Source organism: Heptranchias perlo, chromosome 10 (genome assembly GCF_035084215.1).
Source record: "Heptranchias perlo isolate sHepPer1 chromosome 10, sHepPer1.hap1, whole genome shotgun sequence".
NCBI lineage: Eukaryota > Metazoa > Chordata > Chondrichthyes > Hexanchiformes > Hexanchidae > Heptranchias > Heptranchias perlo.
Window position 1 is genome coordinate 22,798,988 of NC_090334.1, and position 16,934 is coordinate 22,815,921.

Here is a 16,934-nt window from a genome sequence, read left to right on the forward strand (position 1 = left end):
AACAAAGGCACAACATTTGCTACCCTCCAATCTTCAGGCACCTCACCTGTAGCTGTCGATGATTCAAATATCTCTGCTCGGGGACCCGCAATTTCCTCCCTAACCTCCCATGACGTCATGGGAGATCATTGATGTTTTCTCTCTCTCTCAATGTTGGTGTCATCTTTTCTGCTCAATGTTTGGTTAAAGACTGATGCAACATTTGAAGTATTGAGTAGTATTACCAAATGGAGAAGGGGATGGTACAACCAGTGGGATGTTTTTGGGCCCCTCTTCCCTGCCTCTGTTCTCTCCATCGGCCAGTGTACGTCAAATATTCAGCTTCTGTGGAAACCAAGAGCACCAATACAGAGCTGTTTCTTGGAACAATTCATTGGTCCTGTCCATAGCATCTTTCTCATTCCTAGACAACAGTCTATTCTTTAAAGCCTCACACGAAATGTTTCAAATGGAATTTGTCCCAATGTTTCGTTTTGGAATCTGGCCTGAGGCTGCTGAAAAAAATCGCACACTGCATTTGGACTTTATGAAGACCATGTTGTTCTGTTTTAAATGGCTGTTTTACTTTGTGTTTTACTTGCATTGCCTGTAGAAATTTCCACCAAATTCAGTCAAATTAACATGGGTAGAGTTTGTATTTTATGATTAGCCAACATCTACCAGCAGGATAGATCCTCGGGTGGGTGGTGCGGCATTTTGTATTGATCCATTTAAGTGATGAACTCTTGCAAAGTTTGCATGTGTTCCAAAATGGCAAGCGGGCCCTCCACTAGCTTGTTAAAATATTTGCACTTTTTAAAATTGCACCTTAATGAAGAACCTTTGCTCAGATTCAAATGCTGACTGCTGTAAAGAGGTGTTAGTGGTTCACAGTCTGCAGTTACCCAAAAGAATTAGAGAATGAATTCACAAACAAAAGTTACCAGCTTCCCTGGCCTTTTCTTGTGTATGTTGGTCTCGGTTAAAAGACAAAATCACACCATATCCAGTTTGACATCCTGTCCTGTTCTTGTTTAGAAAATTATTGTAATAAGCTAATTGCTGCTTTCCAGATCAGCCGAGGTGCACACCTCAAGTAGCCGATTAATTCTGAATGTCAAATGTTGACGAGTAGATTTTTGCTGAGAGAACGCTGTGGTTTTCTTGTGATGAAACTGATAATTGAGGAGGGTGCTGGGTTCACGCCTTCATGACTCAATAATATCTCAATTGCCCATTTGGAACCTCCAAAGGAAATGGCACAGTGAAGAGCAAAATTCCCTCTTTATTGAAGCTCCAATGAAGTAACAGTTGGATCATGTATACAGAATGGAGCTATTAATTTTGTATTCAGGCCCAGTCGTACAGTCCCAAGTTAAGTGACGAGCGTGCATGTACATTTATTATGCTTCTCGACATTTTGAAGATTTGATCGTATTCCTTCCTACTCTTCAACAAAAACATGTTCAGCTTTACAACTCTGCTTTAAGTCCAGGAATCATCCTTGTCACTCCTTGAATTCTTAGCAACACATTTTTGACCTTTTGAAAGTACGATGCCCGTAGCAGCCAACAGCCGGTGAATGTGACCTCACCAATGATCTACACAAGGTTAGGAAAACTTACAATCCTCTTCCCGCAAATGCCTTGGATACACACTTCAAGTAGTCATTCTTTTCTGCTTTTGCGATAAAATACGAATTGACAGCTGAGCCACTGGATTATGTATGGGGATCTGACATTTTCATCAGCAAGACACCCACTAACTAGCATGCACTGGCTTTTTTTATGGAAGACATTTATGAAAGTAGCCATTTTGGTTGATAATTCATTAGGATGACTCTGGCCCCTTTCTACCAGAAATACTCAGTCTGTGAAATTGTTACACTACGTGTACAGGATCATTTAGCATAAATAGGTGTTATAGTCGACGAGTTTCTTAAGCTTTGCCGTTGGTGCTGTGAGGCTGTATTGAAGGCTAATAAAATATTGGAATGAATTGCTAGGACAATCCAATATAAAACCAAAAGCAATGTAATGTCCTGGTTTAAGATCTTGATTCGGTGTCATCTAGAATATTGTGTTCAGTTTTGGTCCTCTCACATGGTGGGAGATATAGCAGCTCTGGAAAAGGTTCAGAGGAAAGCCAGTAGAATGATAGGTAATTTAAAAGCCATTAGTTATCAAAATAGGCTTAGAGAGCGGAGTCATTTTCGCCTAACAAAGTGCAGACTCCGGGGAGCTTTGATTGAGGAATTTAAAATAATAAAGGGATTGGACTGTTTCTGGGTAGATCGGTCAAGGAGAACCAGGGCACATTTGTGTAAGACACAAGGACAACATGAGAACACCATCACCTCCAAGTCATACACTATCCCGATGTGGACCTATATCGCCATTCCTTCATCGTCGCTGGGTCGAAATTTGGAACTCACTACCTGACAGCACTGTGGGAGTGCCTTCGTCACACGGATTGCAGCAGTTCGAGAAGAAGGCTCACTAGACAATAAATGCTGGCCTTATCCCCAAAATGAATGAATGAAGAAACAGAAGCACAGAACAAGGTTAGATGTCAAGAGGTTTCTCTTTTTGCAGAGGGTCATTGACCTCTGGAACAAGTAGCTAGCTTATGCACTGAGCACAGATTCACTGCAAGCATTCAAAAGTGAGCTGGATAAGTCCCTGGCCTTAGCTGATATTAAAATGTACAAGAAGTCGGTGGGCTAAAGGGTGATGTTCCTCATGGTCACTGTGGTCTCCTAGACTTGGTTTGATTACTTTCAGGAACAGAGAGGAATTTTGCAGAATTTCTTTTCCTTCAATTGGCTAAAGGTTTTTTTTTGCATCTCCCAGGAGATTACTTGGCTACTGGTGGGTGGGAGCAGTCTGGGGGTGGGGTGGGGGGCGTGCCATATGTTCATAACTGTTGCTAAGATTCTTAATTTTTAACATTTTTCTCAAACTCATAGTAATTGGCCCAGTATAAGTGTTGGAAGCTGGAGGGGGTGTCTGAGTTAGAAGCCATGCCCATAGCTATGCAAAATAAGTGGACAACTACATACAGGGGAATGTTTATTTTGATGTTTGAAGGGCTATAATTAACAAGAAATAAATACATAACAATGGAATATTACAGCTGTGCATGGTTACAGAATTGCAGCATGCATATTGCGGTCTAAATGTTGCAATAATGTCACCGTCTCCTGCAAAGGTGGTGGTGAGCAATTTTCAAGAGGGGGCAGGTGGGGAGAAGTACAACTTAACCTTTGAGAATTATTTCTTTCTATAACTTGTGACGATTGCACTCTCCCTTCATTAACTTGAAAGCTCTCCTCACCTGCTTCAACTCTGCAATTCTTAATGAATAAAGAACATTCTAGAAACACTTGCGTGTCCCTCATCAGTAAACAAACATCTCAGTAAATTATAAAATATCAGCTCACATTGATTTCAAATTTGACAAATAACTTCTCCTCTAACTCTCCGTCCTTTTGGAAATTGATGTATCGGATTTAAATGGCTGTTAACATTGACTTGGCCTCTCACATAGCTTCTGTCAGGTGGCAGTGCATCTGAGGGTCCAGATGTGAAACTCTGAGCCACAAGAGGACATTCAATCCTGTTGACTAACATAGATTTTTGTTGTACTATGTACAGTGAACCACAATGTCAAAGACAGCTGTACTAAGAATATGTTTCCTGGTCTTAATTAGAGAAATTAGGAAACTTCAACAAAAGTTTTCAATGATTTCCTTGGCCTGATATATGAGGAAACGTAGAAACATAGAAAATGGGAGCAGCAGTAGGCCATTCGGCCCTTCGAGCCTGCTCCGCCATTCAATATGATCATGGCTGATCCTCTATCTCAGTACCGTATTCCCACTCTCTCCCCGTACCCCTTGATGCCTTTTGTGTCTCGAAATCTATCTAGCTCCTTCTTAAATATATTCAGTGACTCGGCCTCCACAGCCTTCTGTGGTAGAGAATTCCACAAGTTCACCACCCTCTAAATGAAGAAATTTCTCCTCATCTCAGTCCTTAATGTCCTGCCCTGTATCCTGAGACTGTGTGCCCTTGTTCTGGACCCCCCCAGCCAAGGGAAACATCCTCCCTGCATCCAGTCCGTCTAGCCCTGTCAGAATTTTATATGTTTTAATGAGATCCCCTCTCATTCTTCTAAACTCGAGTGAATACAGGCCGAGTCAACCCAATCTCTCCTCATACGACAGTCCTGCCATCCCAGGAATCAGTCTGGTGAACCTTCGCTGCGCTCCCTCTATGGTAAGTATATCCTTTCTTAGGTAAGGAGACCAAAACTGCACACAATACTCCAGGTGTGGTCTCACCAAGGCCCTGTATAACTGCAGTAAGACATCCTTGCTCCTATACTCAAATCCTCTTAGCAATGAAGGCCAACATACCATTTGCCTTCCTAACTGCTTGCTACACCTGCATGTTTGCTTTCAGTGACTGGTGTACAAGGACACCCAGGTTCCTTTGTACATCAACATTTCCCAATCTCTCACCATTTAAATAATACTCTGCCTTTCTGTTTTTCCTTCTGAAGTGGATAACTTCACATTTATCCACATTATACTGCATCTGCCATGTATGTGCCCACTCACTCAACTTGTCTAAATCGTCTTGAAGCCTCTTTGCATCCTCCTCACAACTCACAATCCCACCTAGTTTTGTGTCGTCAGCAAACTTGGAACTATTACATTTGGTTCCCTCCAAATCATTGATATATATTGTGAATAGCTGGGGCCCAAGCACTGATCCCTGCGGTACCCCACCAGTCACCGCCTGCTACCCCGAAAAAGACCCTTTTATTCCTACTCTCTGTTTCCTGTCTGTTAACCAATTTTCAATCCATGTCAGTATTTTACCCCCAATCCCATGTGCTTTAATTTTGCACACTAACCTCTTACGTGGGACTTTATCAATGGCCGTCTGAAAATCCAAATAAACCACATCCACTGGTTCTCCCTTTTCTATTCTACCAGTTACATCCTCAAAAAACTCCAGTAAGTTTGCCAAACATAATTTCCCTTTCATAAATCCATGTTGGGAAACGTATATATCACGATGAATAGCGATGTGTCCTTACATTTTGGTTTTGAATGTAAGATACAGCAATTCCCCAGGCAAGTAGAATACAAATTAAAGAAGAAACAGTGTAGTGAGACTATGGCCTAGAAATTGGGTCGCATAGCACTCATTATTCAGGCACTATGCGGCCTCCTAAGTGCCCAAAATGGCAAGCAGGAAATGCACGCATGTTTCCCATCAGAAGTGCACCGCCCACCGTACTGGGTAAGAACAAACAAAAAGCCTTCTTTACCCATGCCTGAAGCAGGCGTTAGCTCCTTTGCACGTCCCTGCTGCAACATTGGTTTACTCTGAGGCAACCATCAGTGGCTGCGCTCAGGGAAACGACCTCTACAGAATGCCTGCAAATAATAGGTAAGTTACTTCCCTGTAAAGCATCATCCCGATGGTTGCCACTCTTTGCCCCCTGGCTCCATGACCCCTCAATCTCCAAGCCCTGGCTCGACCTCTGATCTTAATCGTAGTCGGTGTACTATGCCAAAAATGGATGCTCCCGAATTTCTAAGCCGATGTTCTCCAAAATTTCTGGTGGATAATCAGCAAGGCAAATAATAGAAGTGTGGATAATGGAAGTTCCACTATATTTCCAATGTATAGAGTAGCCTTTCTATATTTTTTTTAGCTTACATGCAAATGGTTTAAGTTTTGCTCATTCTGGTTTCCATGGTAGTGAGATGATTTCCAGCGCAGACCAGCAGTAGAGCGTGTGGCTGCACAAAGTGAACTCAGCTGTAGGGTTGCTCTACAGTAACGTAACTTGCTATTTTTTTGTAATTTTTTTTTAATATTCATTTGTTTCTGGACTTTTCTTGGTGTTCTTGTTTGCACACCCTACCTGTACTATTCTGAGGTACGTCTGACATTTGATCATATTTTGAGTTCATTTTTATGGTGCTTACCATCATTGTGGGTTGATATTTTGAAAATATTCCGGTGGATTGTTAATGTACTGTTAGTGATTTAAATTGGTTTTGAATGCAAATAAGAAGAGAAAGCCATTGCAAAGAAGGAAATGAGGTGCAATAACATCATGTGAGAGCTGCTATAGTGTTACATTGCATAATACAAGAGCAAGCTGTTGTCTGGTGCAAAAACTGAGAAAACATTTTTGATTTATTGAGGTGAAAATTTCATGTTACAAGAATGTCAGAATGGCAAGAAAGAGACTCACAGCAAAACTGCTTTTATATATAAAAAAACACTTGTAACATTTGGCTATATCCATTTGCAGTCATTTAAAGGGACAAGCTCTTGGTAATGTTCCTTTGATGTACTTTACCAGCTTTGTAAATAAATGCTTGAGGATGTTGTGCCATCAATGGATTCAACTATTGAGAATGTTTTACCTATTTGAAACTTGATTCAAAAAGTTAACCCTATCTGCAAAAAAATCATGTCATAATGCTTTGTTGTGCAGAGGAACAAGAGGAGGCCATTCAGCCTCTCGAGCTTGTTCTGCCATTCAGTTAGATCGTGGCTGAACTGTACCTCAACTCCATTTACCCACCTTTGATCCTATCCTTTGATACCCTTGCCAAATAAAAATCTGTTGATCTCTGTGTTGAAAATTTCAATTGACCCGTGATCCACAGCCTTTTGCGGGCGAGAATTCCACATTTCTGCTACCCTTTGTGTGAAAAACTGCTTCCCATTTTACTCCTGAATGGCCTAACTCTAATTTAAATTTTGTGCCCCCTTGTTCTGGATTCCCTCCACCAGAGGAAATAGCTTCTCTGTATCTGCCCTATCAAATCTTTTTATCATTTCAAACACCTCAATTAGATCACCTCTCAACCTTCTAAACTCAAGGAATAAAACCCAAGTTTATCCAACCTGTCCTCATAATTTAACTCTTCAATCCGCGGCATCATTCTGGTAAATCTGCGTTGTACTTTCTCCGAGCCCAATATCCTGCAGTGTAGTGCCCAGAATTGAATGCAATACTCCAGATGGGGTCTGACAACTGAAGCATAATTTCATCCCCTTTATATTCCAGCCCCCTTGAGATAAAGGCCAACATTCCAATAGCCTTTTTGATTACTTTTTGTACCTGTGCACTTACTTTTAGTGATTTGTGTAACTGGACACCCATATCCCTTTGCTCCTCTACAGTTTCTCGTCTCTCGCCATTAAGAAAATATTCCAATTTGTCTTTATTGGATCCAAGGTGGATTACCTCACACTTCCAAGAGGTAATGCATCTGCTTCAACACAACTGTTCTCAGGCAGTCAATATGGTGGCCCTGAAGCAAGAATTTTTCCTTGTACTCACCTTGACTGAAGGCTACACATGCCCATAACAATCCCCCTTTAGTGTATAGGGTGTGAGGGTGAAAACTCGAAGTTTGTGAATCAGTGGGCAGATACCAATGGTTTCTAGTGTGCTGATCTCTGCGCTCCTCCAATTCTGGCCTCTTGTGCATCCCTGATTTTTATCTCTCCATTGACGACGGTGCCTTCAACTACCTAGGCCCTAAGCTCTGGAATTCCCTTCCTAAACCTGCCGCTGCTCTACTTCTCTCTCCTCCATTAAGATAGTCCTTAAAACCTACCTCTTTGACCAAGCTTTTGGTCACCTGTCCTAATATCTCCTGATGTGGCTTGGAGTCAAATTTTGTTTGATAACGCTCCTGTGAAGCACCTTGGGATGTTTTATGTTAACAGCGCCATATAAATGCAAGTTATTGTTGTTGACTATTTTGAAACCAGTACATCGGTTAAAGGAAAGTCACTTATGAAATCTGAATGATAGAAATGTACAGAAAAGTGAGTGGCCTAATCAAGTTTTCTGAGTGTGTTTTCTCTGTCTCCATGTGATGTTTTAGACTGTTATCTAGTTGGCCTTGAAGGGATTTTGGTTCAAGTTATATTTAAGTCAGATTCAGGATCCAAAATATTAATTGCCAGAATTCCAGCGTACTTTTCTGACTTGATAGCTGAAAGCCTGGAGCCTATGAGGCAAAGGGTGGCTAGGAATTTAATGTGCTGTCCAAAAAGGAAATAGTTTATCTATTAAAATGGCTATTCATATCACTTGGTGACAATGGTGGGACGTTAGCACATTCAAACACCTCCCAGTAATATTCACATCTACAATGTTGGATTGGTTTGTTTTATTGAGCCCAGTGGGTAGTATAGCTCCCTTCCTACCAAGGAAGGTGCTAGTAGTTTTGATTGGCAGTGCACTTGCCAATCCTTGACACAGAGAGCTGGAGGTGGGTTAGAGATAAGCTTTCTCTGTCCATGTTTCTCTGGGGAACAGTCTGCTGGAGTGTGAAATGGCCAGAGAAGCAGAGAGCTTTTTTTTTAAGCTTAACCCCAGTTACCCGGATCAAGGGCAATGTTTAGGTCATGCGTTATTTTTTTAGTGTTTTGAGGAGTCTTAGAAAATAGGTTGAATTTAATTGAAAGCTGGTTTGTGTACTTCATGTAAAACAAACCAAGTTATTGGTTTACAATTAGCCTTGCCTCAATAGAGAGCTTTTCGGTTTGCTTTCCAGAAGATAGGATAAATGTACACGGAGCATGTGCGAGCTCGCAGTATCCAGTGCACACAACAAGGGATCTTACTGTTACGGTTGCCCAAGTCACACTATTGTAATACTAGGTTTTAGGCAATAAAGGTAGACTCAGTTTTAAGGGATGTGGGTTCACTTGCAGGTGTGCCCAGTGACATTAATTCCATGAGAATATCATAATACGGACACTTGACCTTCTAATATGACTCTGAGCATGCATATGTGTGTGTATGTCTGTGTATCTGTTACATTTTTGTTTGCTTATCTTTTTTCTTTTTGTTCTCTTTTCCGCCCCCCTCATCATTCTCTCCTCCCCGCTTATCTTTATCCTCTCTTCCCCACTCATCTTTTTCCCTCTCTCCCCCTCCCCAACTTTTTTTTCTCCCTCCCTTTCGCACGCACCTCTATCTTTCTCTCATGGTGTGTTTATATTTTTCTCTCTTTCTGCATCTCTCTAGCTCTGATTCCCATTGTTAAAGATAATTAACTGAAAACCCTGCAGTGCTCTTCAGTCAATCACTTTGTCATTGCTCCTATCGCAGGCATTGACATATTGTCTGTTGCATCTCTCCCACACATAAGAAAGGAGTAGCTGAACAGAGCACTCTAATGATTTACTGTCTTCAAGATCATATGTGACAAAACTAGTAGATGTGGGATTCAAAAAACAGCCATCTTGAATTTAGAGCCACGATGAAATGAAGCTTCCTTTCAAAAATAATCTTTTTTTATATATATAAATTGACCTTGACACACATTTGTCCAGTTCACTTGCGCAAAAACATTTAGTCCTGAGGTACTTGCAATTCATTCCACTCTTATTACATGGGCAGGAAGTGTGTAGTGATGAGGCGCTTCCCCCCTTCCCCTTCTGTTTCCCCCTGCTTCTCCCTTTCCCCCTCTTCCACTGCTTCCTGCGCTGCTTCTGCTCTCCCCACACCCCCCTGCTTCTCTGCTTCCTCCTGGCTCTGCTCGCCTTCCCCCTTATGATGTGGAGATGCCGGTGATGGACTGGGGTTGACAATTGTAAACAATTTTACAACACCAAGTTATAGTCCAACAATTTTATTTTAAAATTCACAAGCTTTCGGAGGCTTCCTCCTTCCTCAGGTGAATGTCAAGAAATCCTCGAACCTCTCGCATTTATAAATCACAGAACAATACCTGGTGATTACAGATAGTCTTTTCAACTGCCCGTTGCCAAGGCAACCAAAGTGTTCAGACAGATAGGTGTTACCTACAGGACCACCGAATATACAAATGGCCAGAACAAAAAAAAACAGAGAGAGAGAGGCAGAAACATCCGGAAGGAAAAGACAGCAATTGACCCGTTATATTAAAAACAGTTAACTTTTGTTCGCTGGTGGGGTAATGTGTGGCGCGACATGAACCCAAGATCCCGGTTGAGGCCGTCCTCATGGGTGCGGAACTTGGCTATCAATTTCTGCTCGACGATTTTGCGTTGTCGTGTGTCTCGAAGGCCACCTTGGAGTACGCTTACCCGAAGGTCGGTGGCTGAATGTCCTTGACTGCTGAAGTGTTCCCCGACTGGGAGGGAACCCTCCTGTCTGGCGATTGTTGCGCGGTGTCCGTTCATCCGTTGTCGCAGCGTCTGCATGGTCTCGCCAATGTACCATGTTTTGGGGCATCCTTTCCTGCAACGTATGAGGCAGACAACGTTGGCCGAGTCACAGGAGTATGAACAATGCACCTGGTGGGTGGTGTCCTCTCGTGTGATGGTGGTATCTGTGTCGATAATCTGGCATGTCTTGCAGAGGTTACCGTGGCAGGGTTGTGTGGTGTCGTGGACGCTGTTCTCCTGAAAGCTGGGTAATTTGCTGCGAACGATGGTCTGTTTGAGGTTAGGTGGCTGTTTTGAAGGCGAGTAGTGGAGGCGTGGGGATGGCCATAGCGAGGTGTTCGTCGTCATTGATGACATGTTGAAGGCTGCGGAGAACATGGCGTAGTTTCTCCGCTCTGGGGAAGTACTGGACGATGAAGGGTACTCTGTTGGTTGCGTCCCGTGTTAGTCTTCTGAGGAGGTCTATGCGATTTTTCGCTGTGGCCCGTCGGAACTGTCGATCGACGAGTCGAGCGTCATATCCCGTTCTTATGAGGGCATCTTTCAGCGTCTGTAGGTGTCCATCGCGTTCCTCCTCGTCTGAGCAGACCCTGTGTATTCGCAGGGCCTGTCCATAGGGGATGGCCTCTTTGACGTGGTTAGGGTGGAAGCTGGAAAAGTGGAGCATCGTGAGGTTGTCCGTGGGCTTGCGGTAGAGTGAGGTGCTGAGGTTGCCCGTCTTTGATGGAGATTCGTGTGTCCAAGAAAGAAACTGATTCTGAGGAGTAGTCCATGGTGAGCTTGATGGTGGGATGGAACTTGTTGATGTTATCGTGTAGTCTCTTTAGTGATTTTTCGCCGTGGGTCCATAGAAAGAAAATGTCGTCGATGTATCTGGTGTATAGCGTTGGTTGGAGGTCCTGTGCAGTGAAGAAGTCGTGCTCGAACTTGTGCATGAAAATGTTGGCGTATTGGGGTGCGAATTTGGTCCCCATGGCTGTTCCGTGTGTTTGGGTAAAGAACTGGTTATCGAAGGTGAAGACATTGTGATCCAGGATGAAGCGGATGAGTTGTAGGATGGCGTCTGGAGATTGGCTGTTGTTGGTGTTGAGTATTGATGCTGTCGCAGCGATGCCGTCATCGTGGGGGATACTGGTGTATAGTGCCGAGACGTCCATCGTGGTGAGAAGTGTTCCTGGTTCAACTGGTCCGTGGGTACTGAGTTTTTGTAGGAAGTCTGTAGTGTCGCGACAGAAGCTGGGGGTTCCCTGTACGATGGGTTTCAGGATGCCCTCGACGTATCCAGAGAGGTTCTCACACAGGGTTCCGTTGCCTGATACGATAGGACGTCCGGGTGTGTTGGCTTTGTGTATCTTTGGGAGGCAGTAGAAGGCTCCCACGCGGGGAGAACGTGAGATGAGAGCGCGTAGGATGCTTTGAAGGTCTGGATCGAAGGTCTTGATCAGTTTGTTGAGCTGGTGGGTGTGTTCTTTGGTCGGATCTGCGGGTAACTGTCTGTAGTGTTCCTGGTTGTCCAGTTGTCGGTATGCTTCTTTGCAATAGTCCGTTCTGTTCTGTATGACTATGGCTCCTCCTTTGTCCGCTGGTTTGATGACGATGTTGCGGTTGGTCTTGAGAGCGTTGATGGCGTTGCGTTGTGCTCGGGTGACATTCTGGACTGTCTTCTGAGTGCGGCTGATGAATCTGGCATTGATGCATTTCCTGACAGCTTGAGCATACATGTCAAGCTGAGGGCAGCGACCCTCCGGAGGAGTCCAGTTTGACTCTTTCCTCTTCGGTTGCTGTACCGCGGATCCCTCTGTCTGCTGTTCCGGATCGTTGATTGTCTCATTGGGTTCGCTGCTGGAATTTTGGGGTTTGTGGTAGAATTCCTTCTGACTACCTGGTGCTCGGCCTCCAGTCCGCGCTTTTAGTGAACGGCAGTGAGTGCGGTTGGTGACCTGAAATGCCCATGCGTGGCCCAACACGCTCCGGGCCTGAGTGTCAATGCGCTTGTCCCTTGCTGTAGTCACCAAATCACTCCTTGGTCTGTCCCCCGACTCCTCGAACACCACCTCCTCCATTGAACATTTCACCTTGTTCCACCCTAAAGGGAATTCTTTATTTTATGTGATTCTTGGACCCTGGATGAATAGTCAAGCAAAGAAAGTCACCCTCACTCACGGTAGTTTTGTTAATCAAAAGTAATTATTTAATGATGTTATCATTCATACGAGCATTCATGAAGCAAAGTCAAACCATACAAATGACTTTCCACTATAAACTCCCGTTACACACTTAATAATTCGCAATGCTATTATGTAATGACTTAACAATTTATACACGTATCAGGCAAATCATTAATACATATACAACCTTTAAACCAAGGCTTTTGCTCATCGGGCCTGAATGTTGATCAGCTCTTCAGAACTCGAGGTCCTCTTCTTCTTGCAGTGTGCGTTCCTTGTGACTGCCGGGTGATGAAAAGGAGAAGAGACTGTTCTTCTCTCAAAGTCTTCTTTTTATATTGTTTTTTTACCAATAGGACGTAGGATTGGGGAGGGTCATTCTTTTTGTCCAATTGCTCCCTGTTGCTATGTCTCAATCATTAACATACCTCAATGATTGACAGTTTAGGCTTTGATCATGTGACTAGAGAACCTTTGGTGGAGATAAGACCCATGGGCTCAATTTTACGGAGAAATTGCAGGTACATTGTGGGCGGGGGGGGGGGGGGGCTCCGAAAATCGGGGAAATCCCGTTCGGGGTCGGAAGTCGGCTCCAACCCACCGACTGCCGAGTTCCTCACGGACGCACCTGTGTGCGCACAGGTGTCCTGAAACCGGAAGTCCAGCCGACAATTAAAGCCGGTGGGATGACAGTTAAAGAGCCAAATGTACCTCATTGAGGTACTAAAGACACTTTACTTGTGACAGATTACGTGGTTAGAACGATTTTTAACTAACCTGAGCAGCTTTCCCACCGCTTCTGGTTCACACCTGGTGAAACCAGGCGTGAAGGGCCGGATCAGGGAACAAGAAACAAAAAGTACATCTAAAACCATTGCACCAAGCTAAAACACAAAATCAACCTACCTTTCCACCCTGCTCCTATGTCCAATGACTCCCTCTCCGATCTCCACCCCAGCACCCTATCCCCGATCTTCCCCTCCACCCACCCGATCTTCCCCTCCACCCCCCCGATCTTCCCCTCCACCCCCCCGATCTTCCCCTCCACCCCCCCCGATCTTCCCCTCCACCCCCCCCGATCTTCCCCTCCACCCCCCCCGATCTTCCCCTCCACCCCCCCGATCTTCCCCTCCACCCCCCCGATCTTCCCCTCCACTCCCCCCGATCTTCCCCTCTACCCCCCCGATCTTCCCCTCCACCCCCCCCCGATCTTCCCCTCCACCCCCCCCCCGATCTTCCCCTCCACCCCCCCCGATCTTCCCCTCCACCCCCCCCGATCTTCCCCTCCACCCCCCCCGATCTTCCCCTCTACCCCCCCCGATCTTCCCCTCCACCCACCCGATCTTCCCCTCCACCCCCCCCCGATCTTCCCCTCCACCCCCCCCGATCTTCCCCTCCACCCCCCCGATCTTCCCCTCCACCCCCCCCGATCTTCCCCTCCACCCCCCCGATCTTCCCCTCTACCCCCCCCGATCTTCCCCTCTACCCCCCCCGATCTTCCCCTCTACCACCCCGATCTTCCCCTCCACCCCCCCGATCTTCCCCTCCACCCCCCCCGATCTTCCCCTCCACCCCCCCGATCTTCCCCTCTACCCCCCCCGATCTTCCCCTCTACCCCCCCCGATCTTCCCCTCTACCACCCCGATCTTCCCCTCCACCCCCCCGATCTTCCCCTGCCACCCCCCTGATCTTCCCCTGCCACCCCCCTGATCTTCCCCTGCCACCCCCTGATCTTCCCCTGCCACCCCCCCGATCTTCCCCTCCACCCCCCCCGATCTTCCTATCTACCCCCCCGATCTTCCCCTCCACCTCCGCACTTCCACTCTCTTTCCTCCCCCCGCCCCGATCTTCCACTCTCTTTCCTCCCCCCGCCCCGATCTTCCACTCTCTTTCCTCCCCCCCCCCCCGATCTTCCACTCTCTTTCCTCCCCCCCGATCTTCCACTCTCTTTCCTCCCCCCCCCCGATCTTCCATTCCAGTGCCGGATGACGTCTCGCTCTCTCTCTTTCTCTTCTCCACCCCTCGCGTTAAGCTCCTGACGGCAGCCGGCCTGTCAATCAGGCTGACTGTCGTCTGCGAAACCCGGAGGGCACATTAATCATAATCAATTACGATGCGATCGCATCGGAAAAGGCAATTTTTTTTAATGCGGGTTTGCCATGCACACCTTTACCACCCCCCCCCCGCTGCCAACCCACCACCATTTCAAAATTGAACCCCATGTGTTCGAACAATGGATTGTAAAAGGCTCCTCACATTTCTATGCCCAGACATTTTTAATGGTCCTTGTGTCTTCAATTTTGATTACTTCATTGGCTTCAAATGCATTCCTTATGCCATTTGACCATATGCTGGTTGCAATACTGTTTGATGTTTGACAAATCCCAGTTCTTTTGAACAGATTACCAGATAGGAATGAGAGACCCATGCTTTTTCTCATACTTATCATTGCTTCCCTGATCCGAAGCCTTTGAGGGATGTCCTTGTTGCCTTTTCTTACATTACCCCCTGCTGTGTTGAAAAGCTTGTGCTTCCAAAAGCCCATGTGTTTTGAAAGCCTGACCACGCTTTAAGCTCAATATTATCCATCCAACTTATTTATTTAATAATCTAGATATCTATTCACAGTACAATGTCTTCGACCCCGAAACTCAGACTTCTCCAACACCATCAGTGTCAGTGAGGGAAAAACAGGATTTGTGAGAACACAGTTTACCGCATCACTGTGTTTGCAGGTTTTCAAATGTCTTTGTTTAAAAGGGGTCTGGTTAACTCTTTCCTTCAAATATCCTTTGTTAAAGGGGTTTTGAACCCCACATTCCCTCCCACCTCTCCTTTAAAATCCTCATTCTCTACCGTCCACCCGAGTACCACGCCAAGTTTCTCACCAAGATATCTTCACTGCTTTCCTCCCTCAGTCTCTGCTCCAAACAACTTCTCATCCTCGGTGATTTCAACCTCCATCTCAACTCATCATGCTCTCTATCCTCTGAGTTCACTGCCCTCCTATCCTCCCTTAATCTCTCAGCCCATATAAACACCCCTACGCATATTCACGGCCACCCTCTCGACTTTGCCATCTCACATGGTGTCTCTACTCCTATCGTGTCAATCACAGATGAGGCCATTTCTGATCACTTCCTTGTATCCCTCTCCACCCACGTCCCCCTTCCCCCTCCCAACCCCACTTCTGTGTTCACCCCTGGAAAAAACTCTCCCCAAGTCACTTACAATGGCACTTTCAAATTCCCAACTGTCTAGCCTTTGGCCCTCCATTCACCATGACATTACTGCAACTACCAATCCGCTCAATCACACCCTCACCTCCATCTTTAATGCCCTTGCCCCCATTAAAACCATGACTCTCTCTCACCTTGGTTGTTCCCCGGTACAGCCCTTATTTCCGCTCCTTGAATTCCAAGGGTCGCAGACTTGAACGTTTATGGCGGACAACTGGTTTTGCCATTCATTGCCAGATCTGGCTGGACCACATAAAGCACTATCAGGTCCTGCTCTCCTCTGTCAAAACTGCTCACTATTCCAGGATCATTCTGGAATGCAAAGATAACCCCGGCTTCTCTTCTGCACTACAATCCATCTTCTTAAACCCCTCTCCCCTGCCTTCTCCACCCTCACCTCCAACAACAAATGCAAGGAGTTCATGGACTACTTTGTCACTAAGATTGAGACCATCCGTCTACCTTGCCACTTCCCTCCCTTCCCCTAGCCCACCAAGCCAAACTTCCGCTATGGTCCCCCCCTGCCCTAGCTCTGAACTTGCATCTTCCTCTAGTTTCTCTCCTATCTCCCCTTATGCCCTCTACAAGCTCATCTTGACCATGAGACCCACCTTCTGCTCCCTCGATCCTATTCCTACTAAACTGCTGACCACCTAACTTCCCTTCCTGGCACCCATGTTAGCTGATATTGTTAACGGTTCCCTCTCCTCCAGTACTGTAGCCCCTCCCCTTTAAATCTGCCGTCATCAGCCCCCTCCTCAAAAAACCCACCCTTGACCCCTCTGTCCTTGTAAACCTCCCTTTCCTCTCCAAACTCCTAACGTGTTGTTGCACCCCAAATCCACGCCCATCTCTCCCGCATGCTTGAATCCCTCCAATCAGGTTTCCGCCTCTTCCACAGTACTGAAACGGCCCTTATCAAAGTCACAAATGACATCCTATGTGACTGTGACCGTGGTAAACTTTCCCTCCTCATCCTTCACGACCTGTCTGCAGCCTTTGACACAGTTGACCAAACCATCCTCCTCCAACTCCTCTCCTCCGTCGTCCAGCTGGGTGGGACTGCGTTCGCCTGGTTCCATTCTTATCTATCCAGTCATCGCCAGAGAATTACCTGCATTGGCTTCTCTTCCCACTCCCACACCATTACCTCTGGAGTCCCCGAAGGATCTATCCTTGGCCCCCTCCTATTTCTCATCTACATGCTGCCCCTCGGTGACATCATCCAAAAACACAACATCAGGTTCGATACCCAGCTCTACCTCACCACCACCTCCCTCGACCCCTCCACTGTCTCTGATTTGTCACATTGCTTGTCCGACATCCAGTACTGGATG

The 16,934-nt window shown here is 46.0% G+C and overlaps 2 protein-coding genes across 5 annotated transcripts in view; one reads left to right on the plus strand and one right to left on the minus strand.

The window, feature by feature from the left end:
* The window catches only part of LOC137326342 (alpha-(1,6)-fucosyltransferase), a 707,679-nt gene that overhangs the window by 375,184 nt on the left and 315,561 nt on the right, over nucleotides 1–16,934 (plus strand). The gene's annotated exons all lie outside the window — the stretch shown is intronic.
* LOC137326112 (uncharacterized) lies at nucleotides 10,719–12,632 on the minus strand. Its single transcript, XM_067990984.1, has 2 exons — nucleotides 12,546–12,632; nucleotides 10,719–12,313 (listed from the first exon to the last, which is right to left on the minus strand). Exon 2 carries the CDS (start codon nucleotides 12,251–12,253, stop codon nucleotides 10,829–10,831), a length of 1,425 nt encoding a protein of 474 aa, XP_067847085.1. The 5' UTR covers nucleotides 12,254–12,313; nucleotides 12,546–12,632; the 3' UTR covers nucleotides 10,719–10,828.

Bases quoted from the DNA above. Each gene is read 5' to 3' on its own strand.
- LOC137326112 (XM_067990984.1), bottom strand. From the start codon at position 12,253: ATGGAGGAGGTGGTGTTCGAGGAGTCGGGGGACAGACCAAGGAGTGAT.